Source organism: Sus scrofa, chromosome 14, assembly GCF_054392235.1.
Source record: "Sus scrofa isolate SSC_HxYL_T2T_F1_AM1 chromosome 14, Sscrofa_HxYL_maternal_Yorkshire_Landrace_v2.0, whole genome shotgun sequence".
Taxonomy (NCBI): domain Eukaryota; kingdom Metazoa; phylum Chordata; class Mammalia; order Artiodactyla; family Suidae; genus Sus; species Sus scrofa.
The window spans coordinates 136766135-136783321 of NC_139396.1; the positions used below are offsets into that span (position 1 = coordinate 136766135).

The following is a 17187-nucleotide window of genomic DNA, read 5'->3' on the forward strand; positions in this document are numbered from 1 at the left end:
TCAAAACTGTAAGTCACAAGTGTCAGAATCTTCCCCCCCACCACACATCCATGGCATATGTAAGTTCTTGTGCCAGGGATCAAACCCATGCCACAGCAGTGACAACGCTGGATCCTTAACCTGCTAGGCCACCAGGGAACTCCAAGTGTGGGATTCTTAAGTGTGGACGATGTACACAGTGGTAAAAGAAGTGCTTTATACTCATATATGCTAAGAGAATAAGAGCTGGTGTATTATCATAAAACCAGGAAAGCATGGTATCCACTGGTGTCAATTTGAATTATTTTGAGAATATAAAATAACATCTCACCCCACCTTACGCTTCCACCTCAAATGAAAGTAAATTTCATTTTAACACAATTTCCATAAAACAAAACTTCTCAATCCTAACAAAGCCCCACTTATTTTAAACGATATTTAATGGAACAAAATTCCAGTATAGCTAAGTAATTTGGATAATCCATTGACATCCATTCTCATAGGATTGGGCTCACATAAAATGTTTTCAATTATTAATCTTTAAGAAAGATAATTTGTTGAATATGACATAAGAATGGGAGACAGAAACAAACCTTAATCACCCCAACCCAGGCTCACCCCTCAATGAACAATTTTCCCTAGCTAGAGAAATGATGGAGTAATAGTGATTAAATTTATTTCTCTAAGACAATTTGGATTGAAACCCAAATCAATTATCCAGAATTTTCGGTGATAAAAATGTGGGAAGGGAGAGATTTCTATTTCCCATTTTGCCACCATAACACCTAAATAGAGCAGAAAGTGAAACACTATACTCTTGCCACACTGTGTTTATTCCAAGGCAGAACTTTCAAGTGCTCAACTGAAATGGCTTTCTAGAAATTCCACCTACAGAAATAAATGCTTTAAATTTCCTTTGTCTCAATGAGTTTAGGGTACTTCCAAAAAATACAATGTATTTTCTCCATTTGCTGACCTGAAGTTACACAGCAAGTACAAACATCAGCTGCAGCCAGAATTGAGGTCTCCCTAAAAGTCTCAAACAAAGCTTTTTTATGGCAGCACATAGTGCCACTGCTAAAAATGAATTTCTAGATTATGCAGGCCATCAAAATTTAAGCTTGGGTGTTGAAATACATTACTCTCCCTCCAATTTGTTTCACCTAGTCCAAAATAAACTACTCTGATCACAGGCAGGAATGGATTTAGCAAAGAGAGTTCAAGTTCCACTTTGACAACGCTATTTCACCAAGCTCTATATTAATCAGTAAGACCTACAAGCTACTGACATTTTCTCATAAGCTTCCCGGATAATTATTTCAGTAACACAAACTCCCAGGTCATTAAATCATCTGCTAGAACACTATACAGTACAACTTGGGCTGGAGAAGCAGAACTGCAGCTGCACAGAACGTGAAATTAATGTTTTGTTGTAAGGGTCCCTTGGGAAAAATCACAATTTGTTCTGACCTGGTGGCAAAAATGACTATTCCTGAAGCCTCCAAAATGCCATCATTCCTTAAATAAATAAAAAGCAAAATTCATTTTTAATCAACCAGGGCCCTTCAAAGCCAGCCTTGACATCTGTGGGGAACCATATATATCACCTCAGACTTGGAGCTCTGTATCTCTCCAGAGCCACAAAGGTTCTAGTTTCAATTTCTCTGGCCAAACTGGAAAGTAAATGATGCATAGCTTCAACTCAATTCTTATAACTGACTTTCCAAAACACTGCCAAGTACTTCAAGAATAACTATAACCTCACAGATTCACTGCTTATTTCTTTGAGAAGCTCCTCAAGCCTATCCTAACTTACCCAATATCCAAAGACAAAGGAAGAGTTATTTTAGGGGCTTAGAGTCCAAAAAAGAGGACTGCTTCAGGCACTAGGGCAGCACACAGTGTTCTCAGGTTACGTAACCAGACTATAAAGAGAACAACCAAAGCTGTGAAAGCTGAAGCTACTGAGAGCATTTAAAGATATTCTTTACTCCATAATCTGCAAGGGAAAAACAGCTCTTCAAAAAAAGTGTTGACTGCACGTTGTGGGGATGAAAGTTGTGGGCTCTGTTTTGAGTCGATTTTGTTCATACAAGGTAGAACCTACATTAGAGGGGACAGTCCCTCTGAATGAGCCAAAAACTTTCTGCAGGGAAGTCTGAAATTCTCATGCACTTTTTACCTTTGCCACCAAGACACGCTGTGGGAATAGTTTATAGATTTTAGAAAAAGCAAGGGCAAACCTCTACAGAGGTTCCAGCCTAGCAGAGTGCTGCTGCCAATATGAGAACTCACATGAGGCAGACGCAGATGCAGAGTGTGTCACTCCAGTCTTGAAGGAGTTACACTGGCTCTCCTGTTAAAAAAACAAAACAAAGCAACAAAACAAAACAAAAACAAAAACAAAAACTGGTTTTAAAACTGTTGTGATGGGCTGGAACAGAGAGATACCATTTGGAAATTGGTATTTACAGGAGTTACTGCCCTCCTACTTAGAAGCCTCTGACCATCACTAAAATTTGTCTGACTTTAACAAAACAAGAGTATTGAAGATAAGCCTAAATACTGTATATTATTAAACTTTTCCTGGTACCCTGAGCCTGGAATACAAGCCAAGTCTGATCCTGAAATGTTAAGTCAAAATACAAACAGAAAAGTAAATTTATTTTATTTCAGTTCATTTTCTCTAGCACATTTCAAGTTTATATGCAACTAGTAGACAGCTTTTAAAATTGAACTATAATTAAGTGAAACAGACTAGTCAAGGATATAAGAATAGACCAGAGCAGTATTATCTCACTTTTAAGTACCCATTAAACTAAGTCTACCGATACCTAACTATCTACCTACTTTTTCACCCTTCCAAAAATCTAAATTTGTAAGTTTGATACAGATAAGAACCAAATTCACCCTACTAAAAATCTAACCAGATGTCTGAACGTGGAACTGAATACGTTGTTGTTGTTGTTTTTGCTTTTTAGGGCCACATCTGCAGCATATGGACATTCCCAGGCTTGGGATCAAACTGGAGCTGCAGTTGCTGGCCTACACTACAGCCACAGCAACGTGGGAATCCGAGGCACATCTGTGACCTACACCACAGCTCATGGCAATGCTGGATCCTTAACCCACTGAATGAGGCCAGGGATCGAAGCCTGTCCTCATGGATACTAGTCAGGTTTGTTACCACTGAGCCATGACAGGAACTCTGAATAATTTTTACTTTTATTCTGTTAGTGGATATTTACCCTCATAAATCATATTATTCTATTCTCATAAAGTTAAAGAAACTACCTAGTCTAGAGTAAAATAAGTGACTTAAAGATTCATAAGTCCTTTCAAGATATTTAGGCTTTTGAAAACATATGGTTAGATTCCTCCAACTTCTACATTTTTTGTGAAAGGGAGATAGTACTAAATGGAAGAGCAAAAACTGACCAAAATAAGGTGGAGAATTTTTAGAAACATTACAACTAGGAGAAACCAAAACTACCAATCACTATGAAAAACAAAAATCCAACCCAACCATCAAGAATAGTTATTTGCATCTTTGCTATAAATGTGATCAACATCAACATTCTCTATCTATTTAGGCTATGTGATCTTGGTCCTCTGAAACTACCCAGGAAAGGTAATCACATCTTCATAAAGGAAATCTTAAATTAAATCTTTCCATTCTCATATAAATAGATACCAAAGATTTTTTTCTACTTTATACATCTATTTGAAAATCCCAACAATATCACAGACATAATCAAAAACTTTATCTCTAGGAGTTCCCGTCCTGATGCAGCAGAAATCAATCCAACTAGGAACCATGAGGTTTCAAGTTCAATTCCTGGCCTCACTCAGTGGGTTAAGGATCTGGCATTGCTATGAGCTGAGTTATAGGTTGCAGATGCAGCTCGGATCTTGTATTGCTGTGGCTGTGGTCAGCAGATACAGCTCTAATTCAACCCATAGACTGGGAACCTCCATATGCCAAGGGTGCTGCTCTAAAAAGACAAAAAAAAAGATCTGAAAAAAGACACTGAAAAATTCTAAAAATGACCTCAATTTTAATTTACCTAAAATGCAAAAGCTAGATAGTATTTGTTATTTTTAGTAATATAAAATAAAACCAATTCCCATATGGCTAGATATGCAAATAAGTAAACAGGTAGAGTCTGAAAGACTACCAATTTCAATTCACTGCAAAAGCAAAATTAAATGGTAATTAAAAGATTTATTTATTTAAAAAATTACCAAGAATAGTAAAATAATTTTTTTGGGGGGGGGCTTTTTAGGGCCATACTCGTGGCATATGGAGGTTCCCAGGCTAGGGGTCCAATCAGAGCTACAGCTGCCGGCCTACACCACAGCCACAGCAACATCAGATGTGAGCCATGTCTGCAACCTACATCACAGTTCACGGCAACTCCAGATCCTTAACCCACTGAGGGAGGCCAGGGATTGTACCCACAACCTCATGGTTCCTAGTCACATTAGTTTCCACTGCACCACGATGGGAACTCCAGAATGTTTAAGTAAAATGAAAAAAATTACCTAACTCAAATTCTTCCCTCTGAGAACTTGTATGCTTACTAGGAACATATATTTAGAGTATTGTTTTCAATTTAAAATAGGAAAACTCAAAATTACTGAAATGATAACTTTAAAAATCCTCTTTAACCAAAGAGCTACTTGTAATTTTAACATATAATCCCTCTCCCCAAATAAGAATAGATCATGGCACTCAAACACCTGTACTCAAGTTAGAAGAATATAACCAATACTGGGATTTCTACTATGTACAGGCACTAGATGCAGAGAACAGAACACAAAATAATCCTTTAAAAATATGATTTACTCAGGCTTATACAGGTAATTCATTTGTATAATCAGTATCTCAAGGTACTATAAAGTTTACCAAACTTTCTGAGGATCAGGTAATATGTTACAAACACCTATACCAGGGTTAGGCAAGTCTATTAATGTGTGAAATGGTCTAAGTGCTGGTGCGTGTCTTGGCCTAAAGGGGGAAGTAGCTGTCAGCTGAAGCTGACTTTCCTGCGGGAATGAGAGCCAAATGTTGCCATTTATGTTATCACAGCCAGCCTAGATTTTTACTCAGATTCTCCTATTTTTTAACTACTGACTTAACTAAAAAACAAACAAACAAACTTTATTTGAGCTAAACTATGGTCTGTGGCCTGAGCTGTGCCCATGGGCTTCTGGTGGGCAACTTCTAGCATGTACTTTAGATCAGATACTTCCACATAAGTTCTCCCAGCTGAAATGTTTTGAATATCCTCTTCAAAGAGTCCTAAGAGGTAAAGAGAATTTTGGTACTATAGTGAATTAGAAATCCAGAAAATCCAGGACATAAATTCATTCTTCAACAATCACAGAGTTCCCCAGGTAATGTATTCATCTCAAGGAAAAATTGAGAGGGTGGATTAAAAAAAACTCAGGAAATAAATGAAGCTTTATGTAGTCACCTGATTTGGTCCCTTACCACAATAGTAGAACAATTATGCCATAACAACTGTAATTATCTGAATTTGATTCCTTTGCATGACTGTGAAACCAAACAAACGTTCCCAGTGATTGAAAGAATCAAAATCACCTCATGATCTGCCTAGGTAACCAACTATTAGACTTCACTAATCCAGTAGGTTTTATCCACAGGTTTATCCTAAATCTTCCCTACACAGCTTAACTCTACTATCATTTGTCCTTTTCTCAATGGCCATTATCCCCATGATAAAGCAAATACCCAGAGAATGTGTAGGCAGAAAAAAGAGATAAATCAAAGATAGCTATGTTAGGACTACCATGAAAACATGGGTTGAAAATGGTATGGGGTGTTTTTTTAAAAGTTTCATTTTATTAACTTTACTGATACAACTAATATTACATGACATTTAGTCACCCACAAAAATGTGGCTTATATCTGAATGCTTTTATGCCTGGCAATGAAAAACAAGGATTATAAATACTAGTAACAGATTATTTCTATCACTCATCATGTAATATGGAGGAGATGGAATTGGGTTTCATTGAGCAATTTTTGTTTTTTGGCCGAACCCACAGCATACAGAAGTTCCTGGGCCAGGGATCAAACCTGTGCCATAGCAGTGACCTGAGCCACAGCAGTGACAACACTGGATCCTTAACCCATTGAGCCATCAAGGAACTCCAAGCAATTTTTACAATTCCCTTAATGATCTAGGAACAAACCACATATTATTGCAATTCAGAGAGATCAATCCACAATTAGTGAAAATCCTACTGGGATACAGAAACAACATAAAGGAAGTCGAAGCATGGAAACTAAGTGTAGATTCATATACATATAAAAGGGCTGCCTAAAAGTAATATACATACCTAAAATAGGGTAGTAATATAAGCATATATCTGAAAGTAATAGTCTTGAAGGTATTTACCTGAACTTTAATACAAAGAACTTTAATCCCTAATTAGAGAGTACACTGGAGTATTATTTTTTAAAAAATTCTTCCCCAACATACAGAGCCCACCCAAAAAGTATGCTTGGCTGGAGAAATAGAATTTCATTTCCTGAGGGAAGCAGTGTATGAAATCCTTAAGTTTAAGAAAAAGCAATGAGAAGAGCTAAAATAAAGATTATATTCTCAAATGGAAATGAAAAGACTAAGAAGACATTTAAATTTAAATACCATTTAAAAAATAAAAGCATTCAGTTGGTATTTTGTGAGTTTCCTCCATCTGTTTTTTGGGGTTTTTTCTTTTTTAAAAAAAACTCAATGAATTTTATTACATTTATAGTTGTACAATGATCATCACAATCCACCTTTTTTTTAATTTAACTTTATCAAGGATATTTTTTAATCACACACAAAAGTAGAGAGAATATTAAATGAGCTACACTTTAAACCCATCACCCAAGCTCTAACGATTACCACTATTTTGGATTCTTGATTCATCTATCCTCCCTAATTTATTCTCCCCCAAACTTTTATCAGAATAAAAGGCTTTTAAACTAAATCTTTCACAGAATATTTAAACAACACAAATGTAAATAAGTGTCATATATATGTACCTACAGAATTATTTTATTACCTAGGTCAGGTGATACTTTACTGCTTAAATATCCTTCCCACTTAAAGTCCAATGCAATACTAGAACAGTCTTTTAGCTCACAGGAAGTTTGGGGTTGGTAGATGCAAACTATTACATTTAGAATGGCTAAGCAATGAAGTCCTCTTGTACATCACAGGAAGCTATATTGACCTCTTGGGATAGAACATGATGGAAGATAGTATGAGAAAAAGAATGTATGTATGTGTATGACTGGGTCACTTTGCTGTACAAAAGAAATTGGCACAATACTGTAAATCAACTATAATTTAAAAAAAGAAGAAAAAAGTAGGAAAAAAAGGGATTGCTCAGAAATATTTTAACTATACTGAGGCTCTTAATTTTATAGTCTTTTTTTTTTTTTTTGGCCATGCCAGTGGCATTTAGAAGTTCCCAGGCCAGGGACTGAACCTGCACCACAGCAATGACAATGTCAGATCCTTAATCTATTAGGCCACCAGGGAATTCCTCAATTTTATAGTATTGATGAGAAAACCAGTTCTACCAAAAGCACTGATCTTTTGATATGATAATACTGGCTTAGTATTACCATACATTAACACAGAGTCAACACATAAGGTGATATGTTGGGTCAAAGAAAATAAAACAGTGTAAGCATGAGAGAAAATTTTTAAATTAGGGATTCTATCAACAACAGCTCAGTTTAAAAAAAAAAAAAAAAGCTTAGTTTAGTTAAAGAAACAAACTAATAAAAAAAAGACAACTATTTCTACCTAAGGATCAATGGTTTTTTACAAAGTAAATTCTCTCTAAAAGACAACTACCCCCAAACGACATGGGAAAAAAAACCTTAAATGAAAACAACTAAATTTATGAGATGTGACATAAAATGACATCTTTTATTTTTTTTCCCCACCCTCTCCCCAAATAATATCTTTTAAAAGCACACATAATAAAACTTATTCATCTAAATGAGTCTTCCCTCACTCAATCACTCTAGAGGCAATATATACTTATTCCAATAACGCAATCATTATTCAAAACATATCTGATTCCTCCTTTAAAAATACGTTCAGGGTCTGCAGCAGTCTATTGTTCTAGACAAATATCTTCCTTGGTGGCATATTTTCATCAGCAGATGATGAATTTAATTTAAGGTTGGGGGGGCAGTTATTCAAAGCAACCAGTGACTAAAAGGGGAATTCAAGCTGGGTTAGAAACAGGTGTGACTACTTGAAGCAATGAAGCAGATTTCCTTGTGGTTTACAAACTGGCTATGACGACAATCCCAAAAGAGTTCCTAAAATTCTAAGAAATGACAGTGATACTGCAATAAGGTTTCACCTAATAAGATGACTTGATGAAGGGATAATGTCTATTTGGAAGCATATTTTCTTATGGCCTTTCTTTTATCAAAATTAGCCTTTTGGAGGTCCCTGGTGACTCAGAGGGCTAAGGATTGGCACTGTCACTGCTATGGCTCTCGTTACAGCTGTGGCCTGGGTTCAATCACTGGCCAGAGAACTTTTGTATGCCACAGGCATGCCCCCCCCCCAAAAAAAATTAGCCTTTTGACCTATTGGTTAATTATCTAAGTCACCTCAAATCTCTTTTGGAGATTTACTTAAAAGTAAATTTTAGGAGTTCCTGTCATGGCTCAGTGGTTAACGAACCCAACTAGCATCCATGAGGATGCAAGTTCAATCCCTGGCCTCGATCAGTGGGTTAAGGATCTGGCGTTGTCTTGAGCTATGGTGTAGGTTGCAGACATGGCTGGGATTCCATGTTGTTGTGGCATAGGCCGGCTATAGCTCTGATTGGACCCCTAGCCTGGGAACCTCCATACGCCGCAGGTGCAGGCCTTAAAAAAAAATTTTTTTTTATTGCTTTATAGGTAACGAAACTTCCAGCTGTATAAACCCATTCTACCTTAGTTCCTGTCAAGGTCAGCTTAGTCTAACTGGATCCTTGATACAAATCATTGAATTGTGGTACTAAATCATCTCTTTTCATCTTCAAAATTCTCCTCTTTGGGTCTGAGTCCTCATAATATATTGCAAACTAGATTTTTTTTTTTTTGGCTTGGTTTTATAAGGGTGTTTTCCATTTTATTTTTGTTGATAATTTTATCAAACACAACCCTTTTTTTTTCTTTTTTTGGAGCGGGATCATCTCTTTTTGGAGAGAGGTTCCCTCTCTTCTTTTTTACCCATTACCCTAAACTCTCTTCACTCAGCTTCTCCTCTTATCCTACTGTTTCAAAAAAACAAGAAACAAAAAATCCAGTTCATAAGTTCTTTTAAGAACAAAAAATCATTAAGGGTGATAATAAATGCATTTCACCTATCAAAACTTCTGTTTTTATATTTTCTTTAATTTTCAATTGTGTACATTCTGTCCATTCACAAACTGATAAATCCCTCGGGAATAAGTGAGAGGACATATGTAGATTAGCTACTTTCACTGACTTGCAGCTGCTCATTCACTAACACAAAAACTTTCACACAGACAATCTGTTCGGAGGACTGTGGAGTAAAGTAATGCACAAGTTCCACATTTCCCAAGTTTTATGAAGGATGCTCCGACTACTGTCCCATGACGTAGGACGATGAGAATTTCTGTGGCCTTTTTGGTTATCTTCCTTGGTTTGTACCGAAAAATGTTTTCAAGAAATGTGTTCCTTTCCTACTGTCACACTAAGAACTTCAAACCCATTTAAAATTTGGACAAAGGACTTTAAATAGATATTTCTCCAAAGAAGATATACAAATGGCTAATGAGCACATGAAAGATGCTCAACATCGCCAGCTATTAGGGAAATGTAAATCAAATCCACAATGAGATACCACCTCACACACCGTAGGATAATAACTATTATCAGACCAAAAACAACAGGAGTTCCGACTGTGGTGGCATCTCTGGAGCCCTGGGACGCAGGTTTGATTCCTGGCCCCACTCAGTGGGTTAAGGATCTGGTGTTGCCTGGAGCTGTGGTGTAGGCCACAGATGCGGTTTAGATCTTGTGTTGCTGTGGCCATGGTGTGGGCCAGCAGCTGTAGCTCCAATTCAACCCTGAGCCTGGGAACTTCCATGTGCCTTGGGTGTGGCCCTAAGAAGACAAAAAACAAAAATCAAACCAACAACATAAAACTGAAAATAACAAGTGTTGGCCAGTGGGAATGTAAATTGGTATAGCTACTACGGAAAACAGTGTGGCAGTTCCTCTCAAAATTAAACAGAATTACCATATGATCCAGCAATTCCATTCTGGGGTATGGACCAGAATAACTGAAATCAAAGACTCAAAGCAAATACTTGTACACCAATTCATAGCAGTATTATTCACAGTTGCCAAAAAGTGGAAGCAACCAAAGTATCCACTGATGGATGACGGAGAAAGAAAATGTTATAATGAATATAACAGAACATTCTTAAAAAAGAATGAAATTCTGGAGTTCCTGTCGTGGCGCAGTGGTTAACGAATCCGACTAGGAACCATGAGGTTGTGGGTTCGGTCCCTGCCCTTGCTCAGTGGGTTAACGATCCGGCTAACCGTGAGCTGTGGTGTAGGTTGCAGACGCGGCTCGGATCCCGCGTTGCTGTGGCTCTGGCGTAGGCCAGTGGCTACAGCTCCAATTCAACCCCTAGCCTGGGAACCTCCATATGCCGCGGGAGTGGCCCAAGAAATAGCAACAACAACAACAACAATAATGCCGCGGGAGCGGCCCAAGAAATAGCAACAACAACAACAACAACAAAAAAAAAAAAAAAAAAAAGAATGAAATTCTGAGATACGCTACAACATGGATAAAATCTGAAAAAATGCTGAGAGATACAACCCAGTCATTAAAAAAAGACAAATATGCCATGATGGGGAAAAAAATCGTTAAAAAAAGACAAATAGTCTATGATGCTACTATTTATATGAAATATCTAAAATAGGTAAATTCAAATAGAAAGTAAATTAGAGATTATAGGGATTGAAGGGAGAAGAGAATGGGAAATTATTTCTCAATAGGTACAGAGTTTCTGTTTGGGATGATGAAAAAGTTCTGAAAATGGATAGTGGCGAAGGTTGCACAAGATTATAGATGTATTTAATGCCACTCATTTATATGCTTAAAAATGGAGAAATAGTACATTTTACATTATGAATATTTTACAATTTTTTTAAAAAGGAGCTCTACTTTGAGCTGTCTTCAGTGACAGACACCAGTATCATACAATACTTCTTACTTTAGCTTGCTTGCTTTTTTTTTTTTTTTTTGCTTTTTAGGGCCACACTCACAGCATATGGAAGTTCCCAGCCTACGAGTTGAATTGGAGCCTTAGCTGCAGGCCTACACCACAGCCACAATGTCTGCGATCTACACCACAGCTTAAGGGAATGCCAGATCCTTAACCCAGTGAGCAAGGCCAGGGATTGAACCCAAGTCCTTATGGATACTAGTCATGTTCATAACCGCTGAGCCAAACGGGAACTCTTTCTCATCCCTTTAAATGCCTCTAATGCCAATAAATGTGGTAAGAATATACAATTGCTGACAGAAACATGATCTGAGTGCCCTGGACTTTAGACTAAGTAAATACACCATGCAAAAAAAATGTTCATTTAAATGTCAAGTGAATTGAGTCAATTCCAATAACAATAGAACAAGATCAGAGGGCACCTACTTTGCCTGAGAGGATAGGATGAGAGATCAAAAGTCCGAGATGCTTCTGCTAGTAGCAGGATAACCTGATTTATCAAAACCAAGAATTATCTTAATTTCTTTCCTGATAATCTTAATGGCTTTATTCTATCTTCTTTCCCCACTTTAGGCTTCTTAAAGCAAAGTACTTAGGTTTGGGTTTATTAAACTTCATCCCCAGTGGCTATGATATGGCCTAGAAAGAAGAGGAGGACAAAAAAATTCTTAAGGAAGAAGTTTATAGTATACTTTCAATCCCTCCCAAAATTTTTTAATTGAAAAAAAAAACTGCACAATTTTAGAATTCTAACAACACTTGGAATAGAGTAGCTATGCAGTATTCTTGAGGCTTCATTCCCTTAAGATTGCTTTCTAGGAATTAAAAAAAAAAAAACTGCATAAAACTGCAGTGTCCCCCATTATCTTTGGTGGATTTGTTCCAAGACCCCCAGTGGATGCCTGAAATCACAGACTGTACCAAACCCTACATATACTATGTTTTTTTCCTATACATACATACCTTTGATAAAGTTTAATTTATAAATTAGGCACAGTAAGAGATGAACAACAGTAACAGTTAAATAGAACAATTTTTACAATACACTATGACAAAAGTTATGTGGTCTCCCTCTCTCAAATTATCTTGCACAAATGTAATGCCTTTTCCATCTTAAGTAAGCACTCATCACACAAACACAGTGGCCAAACTTTTGTAGTTTGAGGTGTGACAGCAAAACTAGCATAAATTTCTATTTCCTTCTTCACAATTTCACAAATAGAAGATTCGTTCTTACCATAGGTCTTACTAACCTTAGCATATGATTGTTTTCTTTTCTTATTAAGAACTTTCACTTTCTCACTTAAAGGAAGCACATTAGGGCTTTTCCCCAGCATATACAAATTGCCAGCATCACTACTCTTGCTCTTTTGGGCCATTATTAAAAAATAAATAAAGGTTACTTGAACATAAGCACTGCAATATCATGATCCAGTAACTGGGAGGAGTACAAATGAACTAACAGGCAGGATACACTGGACCAAGGAATGATTCCCATTCTGGGTGGGATGGAGCAGGAAGGGGCAAGATTTCATCATGCTACTCAAAACAGCATGCAATTTAAAACTTATGAATTGTTTATTTCTGGAATTTTCCACCTAATATTTTCAGACCACAGGTGACTGGGTAAATGAAACCACAGAAAGTGAAACCACAGATAAGGGGAGACTACTATCTGTAGTCAAAGGATGAGGATTATATTTAAATGCAAGATGGATTTTGCCCTTGGGAGAATTCCCATTTGGGGGAGGGGGAAGACCATGATCTTTTATGTTCATGAGCTTTTTTCTCTTACTGAGTTCTCATCTAGAGGTTAACAAATAAGTAACTGTTACACATCTGAGAGCTGGGAGCAGCATGAGAAATGGAAACTGATCTGGGGTTAAGTTCTAGCTATGAGTCTTAAGTCAATGTCCAAGTTAGGTAAAGTCACTTTACCCCTTGACTTGGTAGCTATACTTGTAAAATGGAACTAGTAATCCCTACCTCAGAGAGCTGATGTGAGGATAGAAAGGCACACTGTACATATGGTACATTTTCTAGCTCATAATAGTATATGCTTAATAAATATTTGTTCTTTCTTCTGACAACTTCTCAAGAAAAGACTGGAGAGACTAGACACTGCTCAGCGTATCCACTGGTTTTGAAATGGTGATAGAAATAAGGAACTTATTGCTGGACTTACTGAAATGGCTCAGAACCAGACACTGAAATGACTCAGAACCTAAAGGTGCTGGAGCTGGTAAAATATTGCAATGTGTCTCTTTTGGATCTTTGAGAAGAAGATAAAAAAAAAAAAAAAAGGAGTTCCCGTTGTGGCTCAGTGGTTAATGCATCTGACTAAAAAACCAAGAGGTTGCGGGTTCCATCCCTGACCTTGCTCAGTGGATTAAGCATCCTGCGTTGCGGTGAGCTGTGGTGTAGGTTGAGGACGCGGCTGGGATCCTATGTTGCTGTGGCTCTGGCGTAGGCCGGTGGCTACAGCTCTGATTAGACCCCTAGCCTGGGAATCTTCATATGCCCTCGGAGTGGCCCGAGAAAAAGGCAAAGAGACTAAAAAAAAAAAAAAAAAAAAAAAAAGCCCAGATTTCTTAATTGAAAAAAAATCCAGATAATTTTCTAAATGAACCAAGTAAAAAATAGTAATATACTGTCATAATCCTCAACCAAGAGTTACTCTATATTTGTGAAGGGCATTAAGTAAATTTTTTTTCCCTTGTTTTTCTGTCTTTTTTAGGGCCACACCCTCGGCATGTGGAGATTCCCGGGCTAGGGGTCTAATAGGAGCTGTAGCCACTGGCCTATGCCAGAGCCACAGCAACACTAGACCCGAGTCTCATCTGCGACCTACACCACAGCTCATAGCAACACCGGATCCTTAACCCACTGAGTGAGGCCAAGGATTTAACCCACAACCTCATGGTTCCTAGTCGGATTCGTTAACCACTGAGCCACGACAGGAACTCCTAAGTAAATATTAACAAATTTTGCCCCCACCCAAAAATACTGTGTTACTCTCCTTGGGGTAAAAATTTCTGAAAACTCAACAATTCTACATATATAATTTTGATATTAATTTCATGGAACTTATAGCATGTTTAAATCTTTCATGTAACTGCAAAGGTCAACAACTACTTTCCACTTGAGAGTCTTAACTGTTTCACAAAAGTGAGTAACTCTCCTTGTACTTATTAGAAGCATACCAGTGATGCATTTGTCATAAAATAAAAATTTTAAATTCAGGTAAGAACTTGGAGTTCCCGTCGTGGCTCAGGAGTTAACGAATCTGACCAGGAACCATGAGGTTGTGGGTTCAATCCCTGGCCTTGCTCAGTGGGTTAAGGATGTGGCATTGCCGTGAGCTGTGGTATAGGTTGCAGATGCAGCTCGGATCCCACATTGCTGTGGCTCTGTCGTAGGCCAGCGGCTACAGCTCCGATTAGACCCCCAGCCTGGGAACCTCCATATGCCGTGGGTACAGCCCTAGAAAAGGCAAAAAGACAAAAAACAAACAAACAAACAAAAAAAAAAAAACACCAAAAAAAGAAATTCAAGTAAGAACCTTTTTCAGAAATCTATTCCTTCAGTATGATCCTGCTAAGAAATAACCCTTTACTGAAAACATTGCTTAATCTCTATGGAAACATAATCTGACGTCAAATACCTTGTCATTAAAAATCTACTCAGGAAAGAACTTTAACCTCCTATTAAGCTTGTGATCATTTGCAATACTTAAGAAGAAATATCAAAAGTAAAAGAGTGATTAAATATTCTACTGCCATGTGTCTAGCATTCCAGTTTTTCCCACGATATACAGAAGTACAAACGAGTCAAATATTTATATTTTTCTCCTTATAGTTTCCCTTACTGCTCAAGTTCAGTATAGTAACACTTTGGTATAACCAGTCAAAGCAAGAAAACTACTTTCATTGTATTAATCATTATATATTATTTCATAGTTTACCCCCACACCCTACCCCATTCTAGATTAAATGAAGAAACTGAGATCAGGAAGGTTAAGTAACATGCTGGCGGCTGAGAGCTAGTACAAGGTAGAGCTGGGATCCAAACCCAAGTCAATCACAGTCTGATGCTTCTTCTTTTCCTCCAACTACACAGTGTCTAAAGTACAGATAAAAACAATACTGGGCCTAATAGTCAGAGTGTATGGAATTTATCCTTCAAAACAGAAAGAGGTTTATCTCACCTTTTTTTAAATCTTTTTTTTATAACCAGATTACTCTCTCTTAACACCTACTAACATTTTGCTTGTTAAAAGAAACCACATTTTGATGGCCAGTATACACATGAAAAGATGCTCAACATTACTAAGTATTAGAGAAATGCAAAGCAAAACTACAATAGGGTACCACCTCACACTGGTCAGAATGTCCATCATTAATAAGTTTACAGGAGTTCCCGTCGTGGCGCAGTGGTTAACGAATCCGACTAGGAACCATGAGGTTGCGGGTTCGATCACTGCCCTTGCTCAGTGGGTTAACGATCTGGCGTTGCCGTGAGCTGTGGTGTAGGTTGCAGACGCGGCTCGGACCCCGCGTTGCTGTGGCTCTGGCGTAGGCCAGTGGCTGCAGCTCCAATTGGACCCCTAGCCTGGGAACCTCCATATGCCGCGGTAGAGGCCCAAGAAATAGCAAAAAAAAAAAAAAATAATAAGTCTACAAATAACAAATGCTAGAGAGGGTGTGGAGAAAAGGACACCCTCCGACACTGCTGGTGGGAATGTAAATTGGGAATATACTATTTCTATAATGAAGAGAACTATTTTTGAGAGGTTCTCAAAAAACTAAAAGTAGAATTACCATATGATCCAGTAATCTCACTTCTGGGAATATATCTGGTAAAAACTACAAAAAGATACATGCACTCCTATGTTCACAGCAGCACTATTCACAATAGCCAAGACATGGTAACAACCAGAAGAACAGATTAAGATGTGGTTCATACAGACAATGGATGAACAGACAAAGAAGATGTGGTACACGTACACACACACACTGGAATACCACTTGGCCATAAAAAGAACAAAATAATGCCATTCGCAGCAACATGGATGCAACTAGAGATTGTCATATTAAGTGAGGTCAGAAAAACAGGGAGTTCCCTTTGTGGCTCAGTGGTAATAAACCCTACTAGTATCCACGAAGATGTAGGTTTGATCCCTGGCCTCGCTCAGCAGGTTAAGGATCTGGTGTTGCTGTGACCTATGGTGTAGGCCACGGACTTGGCTCAGATCCTGTGTTGCTGTGGCTGCAGAGTAGGCCAACAGCTGCAGTTCCGATTCAACCCCTAGCCTGGGAACTTCCATATGCTGCAGGTGCAGCCCTAAAAAAACCAAAACAAAACAACTTTCTTGCTCTCTCACAAGTCTAAAGACCTAATCTTTAGACTTGCAAGATCTTTTTTGATTTATTTGTCCTAGAGAATGAGCTCACAAGTCTGATCCATCAGTCTGCCCCATTTAAGCATAAAAAGGCTAAAAATTACTCTCAGATAAAGACCACAAACACAAATCTGAGATCTAGAAAGGACCTACATGAGGGCAGGTTAACATAGGAAACCAGAGCACTCAACAGGTCTAATTAAGAAAAAGAGAAGCCTCAAGAAAGAGGAAACAAAAAAACACTTACCTCCAGAGGAAGTCAAAAATTCAAAGGACCAGTTACTGATATATATTTATATCATGTGGAAAGAATGTTGCTCAAGTAATTTGGGGTAAGAAATTATAAATAGACTTGATAGGTACTTTTTACATAAAACAGTCTACCACTGGTCAGTGGCAAAGCTAATATACAAGACTAAGTATTACCCAGATTCTAAACACTGACATATATATATATGTTCAGTTCATATATATAAACTGTACTTAGTAGACAAACA

General features: G+C 37.7%; 2 protein-coding genes across 26 annotated transcripts in view; both read right to left on the bottom strand.

The window, feature by feature from the left end:
* The window catches only part of PCGF6 (polycomb group ring finger 6), a 1082924-nt gene that overhangs the window by 880838 nt on the left and 184899 nt on the right, over positions 1-17187 (bottom strand). The gene's annotated exons all lie outside the window — the stretch shown is intronic.
* NT5C2 (5'-nucleotidase, cytosolic II) overlaps positions 1-17187 on the bottom strand; it is a 166077-nt gene that overhangs the window by 22911 nt on the left and 125979 nt on the right. The window contains exon 3 of one of the 25 annotated variants that reach the window (XM_084995321.1): positions 2275-2335. The exons of 23 other annotated variants lie outside the window; for them this stretch is intronic. Coding sequence is in view for 1 of the 2 variants with exons in the window: in XM_084995320.1 (XP_084851446.1) it covers position 11716 (1 nt within the window). In the remaining variant the exon portion in view is untranslated. Of the gene's footprint in view, positions 1-2274; positions 2336-11715; positions 11929-17187 lie in introns of those variants that run through there. One more of the 25 variants, XM_084995320.1, reaches the window with a different exon arrangement.